This window comes from Acipenser ruthenus, chromosome 9 (assembly GCF_902713425.1).
Source record: "Acipenser ruthenus chromosome 9, fAciRut3.2 maternal haplotype, whole genome shotgun sequence".
NCBI lineage: Eukaryota > Metazoa > Chordata > Actinopteri > Acipenseriformes > Acipenseridae > Acipenser > Acipenser ruthenus.
Genome location: NC_081197.1, coordinates 35874613 through 35891527, shown reverse-complemented (window position 1 = coordinate 35891527; position 16915 = coordinate 35874613). Strand labels below are relative to the sequence as shown.

The window sequence follows — 16915 nt, the reverse complement described above, 5'->3', positions numbered from 1 at the left end:
CCATTATTTCTGAATCTATTATATGGGCCTTATTACTGCATACAGTATCCACTCTTGTTTGTTAAATAGATTAAACAAGGCATGGAATTAAAAATACAATGAATTACTGTAGCCTGAATACCAGATTTTACTGTAGTTGTTTCCAACTTATCCTGCAGACTGAAACACTACTGTTCGGTCAAGCAGGTGGGTCTGCAGTGTCGGTATGAAAATGTACATCTTTACCTTTTAAGCCTGGAGGACCAGGCGGGCCTGTGTGACCTTCAGCTCCAGGAATGCCAGGAAGCCCTGGGTTTCCTTTCCCTCCCGGGAATCCCTCAACACCTTGAGGGCCTGGAGATCCTTTGGGCCCGGGAAGACCAATCCCAGGTTCACCCTAAACAGAACAACCACCAGCTTCAATTTAACAGAACATCAGGAATTAAACACAACAGGAAACTAAAGCAGATGGAAAATATATTCTTTATCTGGTGAAGGACTTATTTTTTTAACTGTTGCTGAGGATCCTTGCTACTGGGTCCTCTGAGGATACTGTAGGTAGGAAGAGTCAATCAAATGCTTGCGCATGCGTGTGCTGTAGATAGATGACAGAGGACATTACACAACGGCACAATGGAATTTTTAATCCTTGTTCAGATACACACACAGGCACATGTGGCTATTCAAGTTACATACATATGCAGTATTATAACATATTAATGTAGCCACGCCTGTTTCCACGGTTGTAACCAAGTTTTGTGAGAATTGGATAAGCGGTTCTCTGGATGAATGTAAAACTCTAAACGTCATGCCTTTAGAGGTACATTTTTGTATCTGAAGAGTTTACCTTCTGCCCAGGTGGGCCAGGGCGTCCTGATCCACCTTCTTTCCCGTCAAGCCCGGGAGAACCAGGCTGCCCCACTGTCCCTGGCAACCCTGGGTGTCCTAAAGATAGAAAAGTATCTACATTAGGGGTGTGCAGCTACTCAAAACTATTAACCAAGTGCTTGCTGTGTATTTTTTTTCTCCATGCAAGTCTACAGATCCCCTTTTACTTTCTAAATGCACACCCTGAGAGTGAGTCAAATAACTTGAAATATCAAATGTATTTGTTTGATTCTAGCCTTGTAAAATGTTCAGGCGTTTAACCTCTTTCAAAATAGGAGTTAATTATAAAGACTCGAATAAACGCTTTGAAAATATGGCCCCTTATTTATTGCTGCATACGAAATAGGATTTTCACAGAATCACACTCTAGAGAGGCCTAAAGCAGGTTAAATGAATCATAAATAGTAGGGTTTCCACTTGCAAGTCTAGACTTTGTGAATTACACCACTGAAAACCGATAAATGAGACGCACCTTTACCTTTGTTTAAACATATCAATAAATAGCATGAATTATTTTTCATGCCTACCTTTGGCTCCAGGTGGCCCTGGAAAGCCCACTCCTGGCTGACCCTGGTCACCTTTTTCTCCTTGAAATCCAGGGATGCCAGGGATTCCCTGAGGGCCCATATCACCTGAAAGACAGACGATCTGCATTTTGAACACATTCAGAAAAATCATTAATTAGTGACAGAATGTAGCTTAGCTACAAAAAGGATTCAGCCAAATGAAAGTCTATCAACTGATCAATCAACAATATTTAAGCGGCAATATGTTCTAAACTTTTTGTAAACCTTGGCAGTGCAAATCACACACATTGTTTTCAAAATATCTCAAAAAGTCTCAAATCCCTGCAGCAGTGAGTTTTAGAATTGACTTGAAAGTTCTTCCACATCTTCCCAGCCAGTCTTTGAGGTCACAGCATGCTGATCTATAAGACACATTGAAAAGGTGCACCTAGTTTTCTACTCAGTTCAGTATTAGCTCAGCACTCACCTTGGGAGCCTGGCTGCCCTGGTATTCCGGAAATTCCAGGTGGGCCTTGTGGTCCAGTTTTAACCATGCTTTTGCCAGGTTCACCTTTAATTCCTGGGGAAACAAGGCTGCCAGTGATTTATCCAACATCAAAGGACATAAACCATATATTGTTGCATATTAATACAACTTCTTTCATGTATACTCTAATGTTCCTGCCCCACTGATGTAAGAAAAATGTATTTCTTATAAAAATTTCTTATTTATTTCTTATAAAACTTTATTTCAGTTACAGCAGCATTGTGCTTCTGCACTAAATTAGCAAAGGCATGGCAGCTACGGTCTTTCGTCATCAGTAAAGCATTTTTAATAGTGTCTTTTCAGATATTTTATGCTTTTTTATTTAGTTTAATTAATTCTTCCCTGTGTATCACTAAGGAATTGGTCATCATGTTATTTTTTCTGTTGGAGAACAACCTCTTACGCTCATGTAAAACTGATAAACCAGACGATGTTTTGGCAACAGGAAAAGAGTCAAACTTTAACAAATGTTTCTTTCATGTCTTTTTTTTACCTTCTTGATTGTAAAAGTGTGCGTTTATATAGATATATCTGGAGTGTGTTAACAGTTAAAGCATGACAACTACAACTCCTTACAAACTTCAGCAGGAATGGTTTCAAACACCTCCAACTGAGCGTTGTTCACAAATCTACATTAACATTATTTCTAAACTTACCAGGAGAGCCAGGCAATCCCGAATGCCCCGGGACTCCCTGGTTTCCTTTCTCTCCAGGTAAACCAGGAGAACCAAACCCCGGGGGCCCTGGAGGACCCCTTTCTCCTTGAGTTCCTGGGAAACCAGGGTCTCCAGCTGGACCACGATCCCCTTTGAAACCAATGGTGGCCTGAGTGGAAAAAACAGTAGTGTACTGAACAGACTCAAATGCACTGTTAGATGTTTGCTTTGCAAAACGTTAGCTGGTATTTAAATCCCCCACTGTTTAGATTCATTGAATACACCCTACATGTAGGGTTGTCAACTGGTCCCAGGTTTTTCGTCTCTAAACCACAAATTAATCAATTTTAAATCAAGTAAAGTGAGTGTGAATTGCATGAGTGGCTTCAATAAATGTGATTAACTGCGGTGGCGATTCTATCGGGAGAGCAGCATAACATGTATTAAAATCATGTTATTTGAAATTTTATATGGTAAACTCTTTCTTGTTTAACCTTGTGGTTAAGTTTTTATTTATTTAATATTTCTTCCTGCTTCACACAGTCCTGCGCCAATCAGACAAATACATCAAAATCAGCAAACTGTATCGGTCTGCTTGATGGAAACGATCCTCACAGGAAGATTATACCACGATTATAAATTCTAAGTATTGACATCTGACGAATTATACTGTTCTGACAGAGTAACAAAACACAGGACAAGCCTAATACAACATGTTAACAGCATGCAAAACATCATAATGGAAATCAGTAAGTTAAGTATACACTTCTTTGGTATTGTACTGTATTTATCCAATGCATACAGTAGTACATTAAAATAAGACAGGGTTGTTCTTACTGGCTCGCCTTTTGGGCCTGGGCTCCCGGGTAGACCATCCCTTCCTGGTGCCCCATCAAAACCTGGAGTCCCAGTAGGACCAGAGATCCCTGCCTGACCCTTGTCTCCTTTTAGATTTGGTCCAAAGATAACATCTCCTGGTGCCCCTTTTGCACCAGGGGAGCCATACAAGCCAGGAGTACCAGGAACACCCTAGGTAAAAAGCAGTCACTGTTGTAAAGAAAGCAATCTAATAAATAGATACCGTACTTTCGATTTAATTAAGCACTGCTTGGAGTGAGTCTACTCACAGCGGCACCTTCAAGACCAGGACTTCCTTGAGAACCTTTTTCACCCTTAGTACCAGTTCGCCCTGGATAACCTGTGAAATACAAAGGTTAAATAGAAACAGACTAAATACAATGCAAAACGCCTTATGCAGATTACTTCAGTTGTCTGTGTTTCATCAAGCCCCACATGTATTAGCTGTGTTAGTTTTAAAAATATAACTTTAGCTATAATGGCACTAATTAGTGCAGAGTATTGTATGTAGAGCTTTAGACTTATTTTACAAGGTTATTGGTGAACTTTACATTTTAAAGGAATTATTTATTTTTATTTTATTTTTCTGAAACAGCAGAAGTGTGTTTATCTGATAGAGTTTCAAATGATATGTATAAACTGTAAAATTACAGAAAGTTTCAGAACTTAAAAAGTATAAAGAGGGTGCTGTGGAAAATATTCTGCTCCTTACCTTGTTGCCCTGCTGGTCCTTGTGGGCCGGGAAGTCCAGGAGGACCAAACGACTCGCAGTGGAAACAGGAATCTCCTCTGTCACCTGTGCCAGTGAGAAGGTGCGTAACTTAATAAGATCGGTCGAAAGTTGAAATGTACATAAACTGTGTCAGGCTTTTTTTTTTTTTTTTAAAAAGATAGATAACATCAAGGGTGTTATTTTATGGTGAAATGTGAATGTGTGTTTTTGTTTAAAATAAAACAATAACATAACTTTAAAAAAAAGTACAATAAGTAAAACTACAGTAAGTCATGTTTTGGAGTGTGTTGTCTACTTGTTGTCAAGTTTGACCTTAAAAACTAGAAATGTTTTTTATTTTTTTTATTTATTTTTTTATTTTTAACAAAAATGCATCCCTGGTAGCACATTCTCATTTGAAGTTGACATCTTTAATGGTTTATGAGATATTAGCAGTAGTAGGTGTTGCAGTTGTGGAGTCAGAGGGTTTAAAAAATCATACAATCTCTCCTTATAGGGATGCTTAATAAAACTAGAATTGTCTAGGTGCTGAATTACATAGCATATTGGAATAAAATGCTTTAACACAAATAATTGCATTGGCTTATTTGATTGCTTAATTTATATCTTGGAGTTCTCTCATTTACTTAAAGAATAAGTAGCGGGGTTCCGAAAATATAGCGTTACACGTCCCTGCATGTTGCTACAACTGTAGAATATACCTGTCATTTTTTTTGTCATAGTTGCCATCCTGACAACTTTTTACACTTATAACTGTTTCAAAGGTCTTTTCAAAATGTCCGCTCCAGTACACTGATAGTGTAAGAATTATTGCCCACATTGTCAAACAGGTAACACAGCAATGACGATCCATGATGTGATACGGTACAGAAAAGCCAGAGCACTTGTTGTTATGTTTTTGTTTGCTTAATTGCTCTTCCTGCAGTGATTTAGAGGACAGATCTCAAACCCCAGAGCACTAGAGCTGCCATTTTGAAAAGAGCTTTGAAACAGACTTTAAAGTTGTAAGTGTAAAAAGTTGTCAGGAGGTTAACAATGAAAAGAAAAAATACAGGTACTTTATTTAAAACAGTTGTAGCAACACGTGAGGATGTATAACACTATATTTTTCAGACCCACACTACTTACTCTTTTAGGGGTAATGGAATTGTTGTGGCATGTTACAAGGTGATAATGGAAGTCCCAAGTCAATAAAAGAGGTTGGGGGCATTATTGTTAATATTATTATTTGAACAAGGGAGTTTCATTATTACCAAGAAACACGCCACAGCAATGGCAATAGTCATTCAAACTATTATAGTATAGATTATTTTAAAGTCATTTATTTATCTACCTCTGTTTATCTGAAAACATCATGTTAGTCCTCAGAGTTCACTGTTTGGAAGCAGGGCTCTAACATCCCTGTGAAGCATTTCATCAGTAAGCAGTGGTTGTGAAACAGGTGTTAATTTGTGTCATCAAGTTATAACATAATGGCTGACCTCCACAGAAGACTGTCCAGTTGTTGTGCAATATAAGTAAATATGTTGTGTGTAGTGTTTCTCTTATTGTATAATGGATGTCATCCTGCTGCTAAATCTGTGCTAAATGATGTCTCTTATACTAACAGACACCCTATAAACGATGTATTCACTTTTCATAGATCACAAAAGCTAAAAGTGTACACGTGATAAGATACACTGGAATTTTGACAACCCTTTCACGGTGATTGGTTGATTTCTCATACTGTAATTTAGAATCAACATTCCTTTAGTGATGCCTTTTGAAACCACTATGTGTAGCCTAAGCTTATGCTAAGGGTAAAGATGAAAGAATACTTTGAATTGTTACAGTATGATGGTTTAAAATCAGTAACCTGCCCTATGGTGTACACAACTCTTTGTAAATAATAACTTGCCTTTTTGACCCATCTCTCCTGGAAATCCAGGTGGACCAGGGGGGCATTCTGGATCCTTACATTTTTCATCTAGTAAAACAATATGAATGTTGTTGTTAAGCAATTAGGTTGGAAGCATTCCATACTGGAATTCAATACATTTCATAGGGTTGTTGATTACAAGGAAGTTCTCCTTCTAGATTATTAACAGGCAACCTCTGTCACACCTCTTCACACATCTGCCCTAATAAATGTGGGGCTCAGTCGAACATACATTGTTTTATTTCAAACTCCTATAAACCTTTGAATAGAACCTGAAAGTGAGTTCCAAAGTACACCATAGGCTTGTAAAATAGTTCTTGGAATTACCAAGAGACCTTTATTGGAAGATCTCAGAGCACAGGTCGGTTTGTAAGGAGTAAGAAACTACACGGAAATAGCCTTATAGGTGAGGAGCAATGTTTTTAAAATATCATGATGCTTTACTGGGGGAAACTGTAGTAACCGTAATGCTGTGTCTCCAGTCCATTAAGGATTACATTCCCGTTCACAGTTTCTCTTTAACGCTGTTAAATACAGCTATGGCTATGTGCAGGAGGTGGCTCTGATACATGTTACAAGAGGTAGTCCAGCACTCACGTCACATCTTTTTTTTAAAATGACTTTATTTCTTAATTTTAAATTCTTGCATGCCTGCTGTTTTTTTTTAAGAATTTAAAATGAATAAATAATTAAAAGTAATCTTTTTTTTTCTTACTCTTGTAACAGGTAATATTTCTCTTTGACCAAGATGTATGTGTAACAGTACACAGGTTTGGTTCAGCAGCAGTGAGGTGTGCATCTCTTTATGTCGTCTATGCATCAATATACTACAGTAACCTTTACATTTAGAACAGGTGGAACACAAGGCTAAAGTTTACTTACTAATCATAACCATGTCTAATAAAGAACCAGCCTGTCTTCACTGTCCTAGCTTACCTAAGGATCCAGGTGGGCCTGGTGGTCCGGGTGGTCCTTGTGCTCCGTCTTGCCCCTTTTCTCCAGACAGAGACAATCCAGGATTTCCTTGGTCTCCCTTCTGACCAGACTCCCCTGGAAACCCAGCTGGACCAGTGGGTCCCGGGAGACTTAGACCTGAATGATACAACATTGCTCTTATTGTATGACCTGTATTGTAACACTTGAATGTATTTGTATTTGCTTGCGATTGTAAGTCGCCCTGGATAAGGGCGTCTGCTAAGAAATAAATAAATAAATAATAATTACAGAGCTCACTGCCACTTTGAATATATGTTTAAATGCAGACCATATAAATTTCAGGTTGTTGGCCGAATACATTTCTGAATCACTACATAAATAACTACTTAACATCACGCCCCGCGCCACAAATACTGTGCAGGGTAAATGAACGGTAAATTAATCATTTGAGAGCATACATTAATGTGGCTAATATTGTCAAGAAAACAATATTTCTACTGCTCTCTGTAACATGCCAGCCACAAGAAAGGTCTAACATATACACAAGTTAGTGCATCTGCAATACACAAAGAGTTTTATTATATAATATAATATATCTTGTGCAGGGAAAAGCTGAGTAGTTCTGGCTTCACTATTTCAAGATCTGTCTAATTTCCTAAGATTGGTATATGTATAAATCTTTATAGAATGTTGTGACAGAGAGCGAATGAATCCTAGTCAACAATCTCCCTCCCGATCTGTGAGGGCACGGTATAACAGGAACAGAGTGCCTCGTACTGGTTGGTCTGGTAGTTAATTCCAGGGTCAGTCGGAAGCCAGCCATCCAGGAAGGGGGCGGAGCCACAATGCCCAAAGTCATCGCCCTAAAGTGGTACGCGATGTGGCAGTCATGGATTGGAGGAGACGTGACTGAACTAGCTATCGCAGGAGGCGTGACTAAGGGTATGATTGGGGATGTGACGATGTAATCTGGTCCTTTGATGTGTTATGAGAATGACCAAGAAAGGAAACAGACTGTGATAAGCGTATCATGAGTGTTAAGTGTTTCTAACTGTCTGTGCTTGTCATTATAGAAGGCTAACCTCTGGGAGCTGTAGCTAAACCGCCAGTAATTAAACTCGGACTACACTTCACCATTGTACACGAATAAACCTGTAAATCACCACTTTCACTAAGAGCACTCACTCTGGACTTTTGACCGTGTTATGGTTATGTGTGTTTTGTTTAGTGTATTATTATTTCGGGACTGAACACCGTGGTTTGCCTGAGAGATACACATCATTGTGCAGAGCCAGGTATTATTATTTGTCAGCAAATAAAGACCTGCTTTTTCACAGTGAACTGTCTTGTGTCTATCATTCCTGAGCACTGCATCACCACTGCACCTGTGCACGACAAACCACTTTGCCACAAATGTATATAAATTACCTGGGGGGCCAGAGGGTCCTTGTACACCAGGAAAACCTGGAAAAAAATATATTAATATTTTAATTATAATAATTAAGACACTCTTAGGTAAAAAAATCGGGGTCCTTTTCAATTGATCTAAATCATGGCACCATTAAGGTTGGTTTCTAATTAACACCCAACTCACATGTTCTAAACACCTACATTCTTTTCATTTAACAGCTTTGTCGACATATAAATGTGTTACAGTGCTACTCAGTGGCAGTGTTAAGCCACCCAGTGGCATTATTAACATCACAAGGGGGTTATCAACAGCTCAGATTGCTAGTCTAACAGTCTAACAGTGAGGCTAATCTGTGCACTGTTTTGTTGAATACTGATGAGGTGGTCTAAACACACTGGCACCATTCTAACATTCAGTAAAGTGAAATAATAACAATTACATTATTATTATTATTATTATTATTATTATTATTATTATTATTATTATTATTAATATATAGAGTGGAAAGGAGTATATCAGTGTTAATAATTCCATGTTTACTCTACTTTTAATAAGATCAATTGAACTGGGAACAGTGTGTTTTTCACAAAAAAAGTCTAATTATGTAAGAAGTCTTCTATCCACCTTGCAAATCCTCAGTCATTTCAGATACACTCTTTGTTTTGCTTAGTATAGCTAAAGTGACACATCTCAATAACCCTGCTATGACTGAACATATACTTATACTTATAACTTATACCCCCTCCTTTAAAACTCTTGTCTGTTTCTTAAGAACCTTTATAAACATGCATGCATTATGTGTCCTTATGATTACATTTTAAGCATGATATCACTATCCTTATAGAGTTCAAATAACAAAAAACACAACAACCAAGATAAATATGCTGCTTTTTTGTGTTATATGATGTGATAAGTAGTTCTCTAATTTTTGTAATTCATAAAAATAAAAAATAAAAATCGGTAAAAGGAGTGTCAGCCCTTTTCATACACACCAAAAGAGGCTTACTTTGTGTTTAGTACAGTATGTAGCTCAGAAATGTCTTGTCATTATAACATTGCAACATACGGTAGGTTTTGCTCCTGTTGGTTTTTGCGGTTGAGAAGTCATGAAAGTAAATACAGTGCCTATAGTAAGTATTCATCCCCCTTGGACGTTTTCACAGTTTGTTGTGTTACACCCTGAAATCTTGATGCATTTTTTTCCCCCTTTGATTTACACAACCTACTCAACACTTTCAATGTGTGAAAAAAAAGGGGGGGGGGGGGTGAAAAAACAAATAAATTAAAAATAAAAACCTGAAAAGTCTATTAGATAAGAATTCACCCCCTTTGCTACGACACTCCTAAATAAGCTCAGATGCAACCAGTTTCCTTCAGAATTCACATAATAAGTTAAATGGAGTCCAATAAAAGTGGTTCACATGATTTCAGATTAAATACACCTGTCTCTGTAAGGTCCCACAGTTGGGTAGTGCATTCAAAGCAAAGATACTACCATGAAGACCAAGGAGCTTTCAAAACAACTCTGGGATAAAGTTGTGGCAGGGCACAGATCAGGGGAGGGGTATAAAAAGATGTCAAAGGCATCTAATATCCCTTGGAGCACAGTCAAGTCGATCATTAAGAAGTGGAACGTATACGGCACCACCCAGAATCTGCTTAGAGCAGGCCTTCCTCCCAAACTGAGCAGCCGGGTAAGAAGGGCATTGGTCAGAGAAGCCAGGAAGAGACAATGACAACTCTGAAAGACCTACAGCGTTCCATGGCTGAGATGGAAGAAACTGTCCATGTGTCAACAATAGCTCAGGTACTCCACAAATCTGGCCTGTATGGAAGAGTGGCAAGAAGGAAGCCATTTCTGAAAAAAGCCCATGTAAAATCTTGCTTGGAATTTGCAAAAAGGCATGTGGGAGACTCTGAAAAGATGTGGCAAAAGATTCTGTGGTCCAATGAAACAAAAATTGAACTATTTGACCTAAATGCAAAGCGTTATGTCTGGCACAAACAAAACACAGCACATCACCCAGGTAACACCATCCCTACTGTGAAGCATGGTGGTGGCAGCATCATGCTATGGGGATGCTTTTCATCGGCAGGGACTGGGAAGCTTGTCAGGGTAGAGGGCAAAATGAATGGAGCTAAATACAGGTAAATCCTTGAGGAACACCTGCTTCAGTCTGCAAAAGACCCGACTGGGACGGAAATTCACCTTTCAGCAGGACAATGACCCCAAGCACACAGCCAAAGCAACATTGGAGTGGCTTAAAAACAAGAAAGTGAATGTCCTAGAGTGGCCCAGTCAAACCCCAGACTTGAATCCGATTGAGAATCTGTTGCAAGACTTGAAGATTGCTGTCCACCAACGATCCCCATCCAACTTGACAGACCTTGAACAATTTTGCCAAGAAGAATGGGCGAATATTGCATGATCCAGATATGCAAACCTGGTAGAGACTTACCTGAAAAGACTCACAGCTGTAATTGCTGCTACAGGTGGTTCTACCAAGTATTGACTCAGGGGGGTGAATACTTATCTAACCAAGACATTTCTTTTTTTTTTTTTTTTTTCATGAACTGTTGTTTCACAATAAAAATTCTCTTGACTCTTCAAAGTATTGAGTAGGTTGTGTAAATCAAAGGAAAAAAAAATCCCATTTAAATGCATCAATATTTCAGGTTGTAACACAAACTGTGAAAACGTCCAAGGGGGGTGAATACTTACTATAGGCACTGTATATATTGGTTTTGTGTCTTGAAACTCCATGAGAGGCTAAAGGTGGATCTACACTGGAAGCGAGCGACACGAGTGAATAATTTAGAAGTGACTGGAATCTAGGGGTGTGTTTACACCTACTGCAAGCGACGCGAGCGGCTGTCTTGATGAAGCAAGCGACTCCACAGGAATAGAAATGTGTTCTATGTAATAGTTGTTTGTGTACTGTTTTGTGGGCACCAGGGGTGTATTGTGTTGTATTATTGTGAGCGTGATATTGTGTTTTATCTCTTTCTCCAGTCAGCGCGGCCCCTCTCTCTCCGGTGTGTGTGGCGACTTTGCTCTCTCTTTGGTGTGTGTTTGCTTCGCTTGTTCGTTCTGTAGTCTATGTGCTGTGTGAGTGGTGTTGAGAATGGGCTGCCTCTGTCTTGTGTGGGATTGGGTGGGAGAACAGCGGGAGGGATAAGGACAGGGTCACATGACAGATTGTGCCAAAATATTCGCTTTGGATACAAAATTTGCTTGCATTGTTCGCGTTGCTTGCTTCCAGTGTAGATCCACCTTAAGATCCACAGAATGTGTGGGATATGCTGTTATTCTTCTGGGTGCCTCAAATATAAAAGTAACTTAAAACTGTTAATCAAATGCAATTGCATCAACAATGTGGCACTTAAGTATAACACACTTGTAATAAACTCCAACATACCTTGCTCCCCTTTTTCCCCCTGTAGCCCTGGGAAGCCCGGTGGTCCATATTCACCTTTTTCCCCATATACAATAACTTCACCAGTCGTTTTAACCACCTGGATAGAATAATACACACATATTCAATCCGAGGTGGCTTCTCAAATTCATTCAGTGCTGTAATACTGTATTTCACAAAAATGACAGATTTGTTTTGTTTCTGTTCAGCGGGTCGGTCAATCCAGGTAAATGATACTGTATGTCTTTACATGAAACAGAAACACAGTACTCAACCCAGTGTCTGCTGCATATTGGCTAATCCACAAATCAGATATAATGTAATATTGTATTTCAGCTAATCACCATTCCAAGAAATGGCCCCCAATTAAAAAAAAAAAAAAAAAAAACTCAAGTACAGTATAGTAAAGCTAGGGATATAGCGGTATGGTATACACAGTACTCTCATATAGTAACAAATGCCCATGCACAGGTCAATCAAAATCCTACCATTCAAGTTGTTTTCAAAGTATAGCCTTTAAGCCTGTTTAGCCATGGCCATATCTTCAATATAGAGAACAAGTGTAAACAATGCATGATTCCTCATGGTCAAGAATCCCATCCCCATAAAAAAAATGGGCCATTATAAAATTATCTGAACTTCTTTCACCTGCTGCATATATGAGATATTCCAATTTACAACAGCCAACTGTTCCAGGTTGCGTCTCACAACTGTCTCCAGGAGGTCAAAAGACTGAAGCATAAACCAGCCTTTATACTGTACTACACAGTACTATATCCTTATTGGTAATAGGGCATTTCAAAAGCTACATCCTTCTTTACATGCTTCCAATCATTTAGCATGCAGTTATTTACTGAAATGAAATAAAAGACAATGTCAGTGACGTGTGTGTCTTTTAGCGGCATCCTTACCTGTGATGCCAGTGAGAATTATCCTACTCATGAGCTGGGGGGAGGGGTCTTAAATAGCCCCCTTGATGCTACAGCTTGTATTTCTGTAGGTATAGGATAACAGAGCAGCAGCGCCTGGTTGCAGATGGAAGGTTACTGATCTTCTATCTGTGCTGTTTTAGATACGTGGCTGGTATGGAACTTTAGTTACACAAACAGCATGCTGTAAACTTAACCAAGGTACATCTGTCCAATTCAGTTGTGATGCTGGTTTCATCCAGGGCTATGCATGTAAGTGTAACTGCATGGCTATAATCACATTTAGCAGTATAACTGCATGGTTGAGTTAATGTGTATATTGTTTGGGTTGAATTTGTGCTGTTGCTGCCTAAAGAATAAGTGTTCTCATTGGCTGAAATAACCTTGAGTGTTGTATAATATAAGGAATTACCAGCAGATATACGGTATGTAGATACAGGATCATTCTACTGTTATAAAGCTGTTGTGAGATGTACTTACAGTTCCTGGTGGACCTTGAAGCCCAATTTCACCTTTATCCCCCTATGATCGAAGAAACAGGAATCAGTGTGAATGACTAGCAACAGCGATTCTGTCAGTCATAAGGAAACAGTGTTCCAGCAAAGAAGTCTTATGGATTAATCACCATTGCTAATGCTTCACGAATATGGTGTTTGATAAATATAAGCATGAAACACACAGATTCCAATCCATAAATAATAATAAATCAGTGTGATCCAAAGCATTTTACTAAAAAATATACACAATTTGAAAGGATCGCATTTAAACATATCATATGTTAGAAGTAAATACGTTGTATTTATGCAATGCTGATAAAAAGTAAGCAGTCTGCCATTTTAAAGACAACATTTTGAAAATATACTGTATGCATGAAGCGAACAGATTTTACCATGGATTACCTTAAGCAGCTATTCAGAATATTGCAAACAATAGTCTTACCTGCAAAAAACACTGATAATTCCAAACTGTAAAAGCACTTGTATGCTTACCTTCTCACCATCCTGTCCTCTTAAGCCTGGGATACCTGAAGCACCTGGAGTACCCTGTTAAACAAAAAACTGATCTTATACCACAACTAGTTCTAGCTTGAGTGAAATAAATTAAAACCAGTGCTGGACTCACATCACTGCATCTGGGTCCCGATATTATTAAATCTGTTGTCACTCCCGTCAGTCCCACAGTCTGATTAAGACTGTCCTTCTCATCTGAGCCACTTGAACTACAGTATAATACCTGGGCTCAATATTGCAAGTTGGAGTACAGCATTGATAACAGGATAACAGAAGGATTGGGAAACTGTTAAACCTAAGGGAATTTTCATGAACCTTCTTCAAAGACCAAAACAGGGTACTACTGTATTGTATATGTGTCAGTATGCACAACATACATAATTTAAAAAGATGAAAAGCACAGAAACATGCCCCCTTGTGTTTCAGCTGTTAAATTGTGTAGATGCTGGACTGCAACTGTCCTGGCCTGGATACACCAGAACCTTAAATTCTGCTAGAATGACTATAATGGGTTATAAATATCAATATATTGTATACTGCGGGCTTCTGTCTTTCAGTGTTTAGTGTTTATTTTTTAAAGATTATGAGGGTTTTTTCCACAGTTCTTTTGGAAACAGAAGCATTTTTTTGAGTTTGGATGTGTTGAGGCTGAAATCTTCTCTGTTGTTTGTGGAACACCTGTTTCATTTGTTTTTTATTTTCTTTGAGGGGTTTTATATGTGCTGTTAAAGCCTAAAACCAGAAACCCTGAACCCTATTTCTTCCTCCCACAAAACTGAAAAGTTTGATTACAAAGGGTCAGATACATCAACTAAAGCAGAAACATTTACATACAGGGCTTCCTGGTACTCCATGCTCTCCATCTTTCCCTGGTTTACCCTGAAAATTGCAAAAGCATAGATTAATATTCAAGCAAACCCCTCCCTTTTTTATTTACAAAGAAAACAAATCAATTTACTCTTGTAGATAACTTAATACCACAACTCTTTTTTTTGTAATATCTTTTTTTTTTCTTTTTTGGAGGGGGGGCTTCTTCAATCGAACTTGTCATTCTCAATTTTTTTTCTTTTTTTTTTCAGAAAAATATATGCTAATGACAATTTGGAGTAAATAACGTTGAGAATTTCGCCTGTTGAAAGTTCTGGTTAGGCCTATGATTGGATGCCTAGCGTGTTTGTGTAGCTAATCACAATAGAAGGAGCTTCTTGGTGCATCAGGCACATGTGACCATCTTCTGTCAATCATATTAGTGATCCTGTCACTTGAATTTCTTTAACAGTATTTATGCGTGTGGGGGGCAGCCGTCTTCCGTGTGAGCCACATTTTTACTGCTGACAAGGGCTTAAAGGACTGCTTGTAATGTGTTTTTTTCTTGCTTGATAAGACGATTTGAGACGTATAATTTGTGATGGCACAGACATTACTGTGACAACATTGTGTCTTCCTCTGCTGGATTTGAGCCATTAGATTTGTCTATTTTGAGCAAACTATGCTTGGTTTTGTACAAAATGTTATTCAACATGTTGTGGATGTGGGACATAGTGATCATATTCCTAAAACGTTAGGGACAGTTTTAAGGAATGTTTTATTAAGTATTGTTTTTTTTTCTGTTTTGGTAACTTTATTGGACTAGTTGTCCTTTCTGAAAACAAAGTGTGAATGACGAATTATAAAGAGTTCTGAGAAGCAAGCCGAATGTGCCAGCAGAGGTTCATTTTGAACTTTAGATGGGACAGGGGTAAATATGGAAACATCAAACTACTTAATGGCTTAATGATCTCTCTTATCTAAATAAGCTGAGACACTTACTCTGGGGCCAGGTTTTCCAGGTTCACCTTTCACGCCTCCAAGGCAAATACCCTACGGAAACACAGGAACAATGAAAAAAAGTTCCGTTATATACTGCAGTACAAATATGTGATCTGAAAGAGTCAATTAAACATACTACAGTATATGAAACACATTACAGACAGTATGTGTGTGTATATATATATATATATATATATATATATATATATATATATATATATATATATATATATATATATATATATATATATATATATATATATATATATATATATATATATATATATATATATATTAGGGAAAAAAAAGTTCCTCTTACTAAATATTATTATTGTTTGGTATTCATGATACTTTTGTAGTTAGCTGTTGGTTTATTTAACAGTCTAAAAAAGTTTCATGAATATAAAAATGTATTTCAATCATCAAAACAAATCTAAATGAATATTGCTGAATATAATTCATTCAGTTATGAAATAAGCAATATACGTCAAACCACAAAGTTCATTTTTTTACATGCATTTTAATGCTCAGTTTGACAAATAAACTTACTGGTTCACCTTTGGGACCGACCTCACCCTGGTCACCCTGAAAAAAAAGCATGACATTAATTTCCCACTATGGCTGTAAATTGTGACAAATGGACATGTGCATTAATACACCCCCATAATATATTCAAAAATTCAAAAATGTCTGCTTTACAGGAAATCCTTACCACATTTCATATTTAAACAAGTGGTTCTCCAGATATATTTAAATACTGAAAGTCGCACATACATACAAGCAGCCTGCATATACAGTACACTCCAAGATTGTACCCCAAGATTAAGATCCAAAGGTATGTTCACCCGATTCCACATTACCTCCCGCCAGTGACATGCTTCCCTAGTGGCCAATAATAAATTGAACCAAACAAAATCCAGAGGAACAATAACAATCCGTGGTGAGCCTCTCCCTCTCAGTTGCCCTTTCTCCGTGAATTTGTGTCTCAGTTTCAGCTTTCGCCTCTACCAGAGCCTGTGCCTTACCCACAGACTAAAACAAAACCAAGTGCACCAGTTAAATGAACCGTTGTATTAAGTTTAAGAGTGCATGCAAACTTCCAAATGGTGTTACCATATTAGTAGCTTGTCACACAAAGTCATTACCTTAGTTCCTGGTATTACGGTTACTTGTGTAGGCCCGGAAACCTCTGAGGGTATGCCAGGAGTGCCTCTTGGGCCTGGTTCACCCTGTGAAACAGATTTGGTATTATATATAGGGCAACAGATGGTTTGGAGTCCATTATAAACTTGCATAATCTAAACCATGAACCACAATCT

At 38.1% G+C, this 16915-nt stretch overlaps 1 protein-coding gene across 1 annotated transcript in view; it reads right to left on the bottom strand.

The window, feature by feature from the left end:
* Window positions 1-16915, bottom strand: part of LOC117405641 (collagen alpha-1(IV) chain-like) — a 93532-nt gene that overhangs the window by 23479 nt on the left and 53138 nt on the right. Inside the window, exons 13-30 of the mRNA XM_059029920.1 lie at window positions 16742-16825; window positions 16146-16181; window positions 15597-15647; window positions 14622-14666; window positions 13767-13820; window positions 13258-13299; window positions 11852-11948; window positions 8450-8485; window positions 7022-7177; window positions 6065-6133; window positions 4147-4230; window positions 3704-3774; window positions 3414-3605; window positions 2577-2745; window positions 1861-1953; window positions 1395-1499; window positions 827-924; window positions 226-376 (exon numbers count right to left, since the gene is read on the bottom strand). Of these exons, the coding sequence (XP_058885903.1) occupies window positions 226-376; window positions 827-924; window positions 1395-1499; window positions 1861-1953; window positions 2577-2745; window positions 3414-3605; window positions 3704-3774; window positions 4147-4230; window positions 6065-6133; window positions 7022-7177; window positions 8450-8485; window positions 11852-11948; window positions 13258-13299; window positions 13767-13820; window positions 14622-14666; window positions 15597-15647; window positions 16146-16181; window positions 16742-16825 (1633 nt within the window). The remainder of the gene's footprint in view (window positions 1-225; window positions 377-826; window positions 925-1394; window positions 1500-1860; window positions 1954-2576; window positions 2746-3413; window positions 3606-3703; window positions 3775-4146; window positions 4231-6064; window positions 6134-7021; window positions 7178-8449; window positions 8486-11851; window positions 11949-13257; window positions 13300-13766; window positions 13821-14621; window positions 14667-15596; window positions 15648-16145; window positions 16182-16741; window positions 16826-16915) is intronic.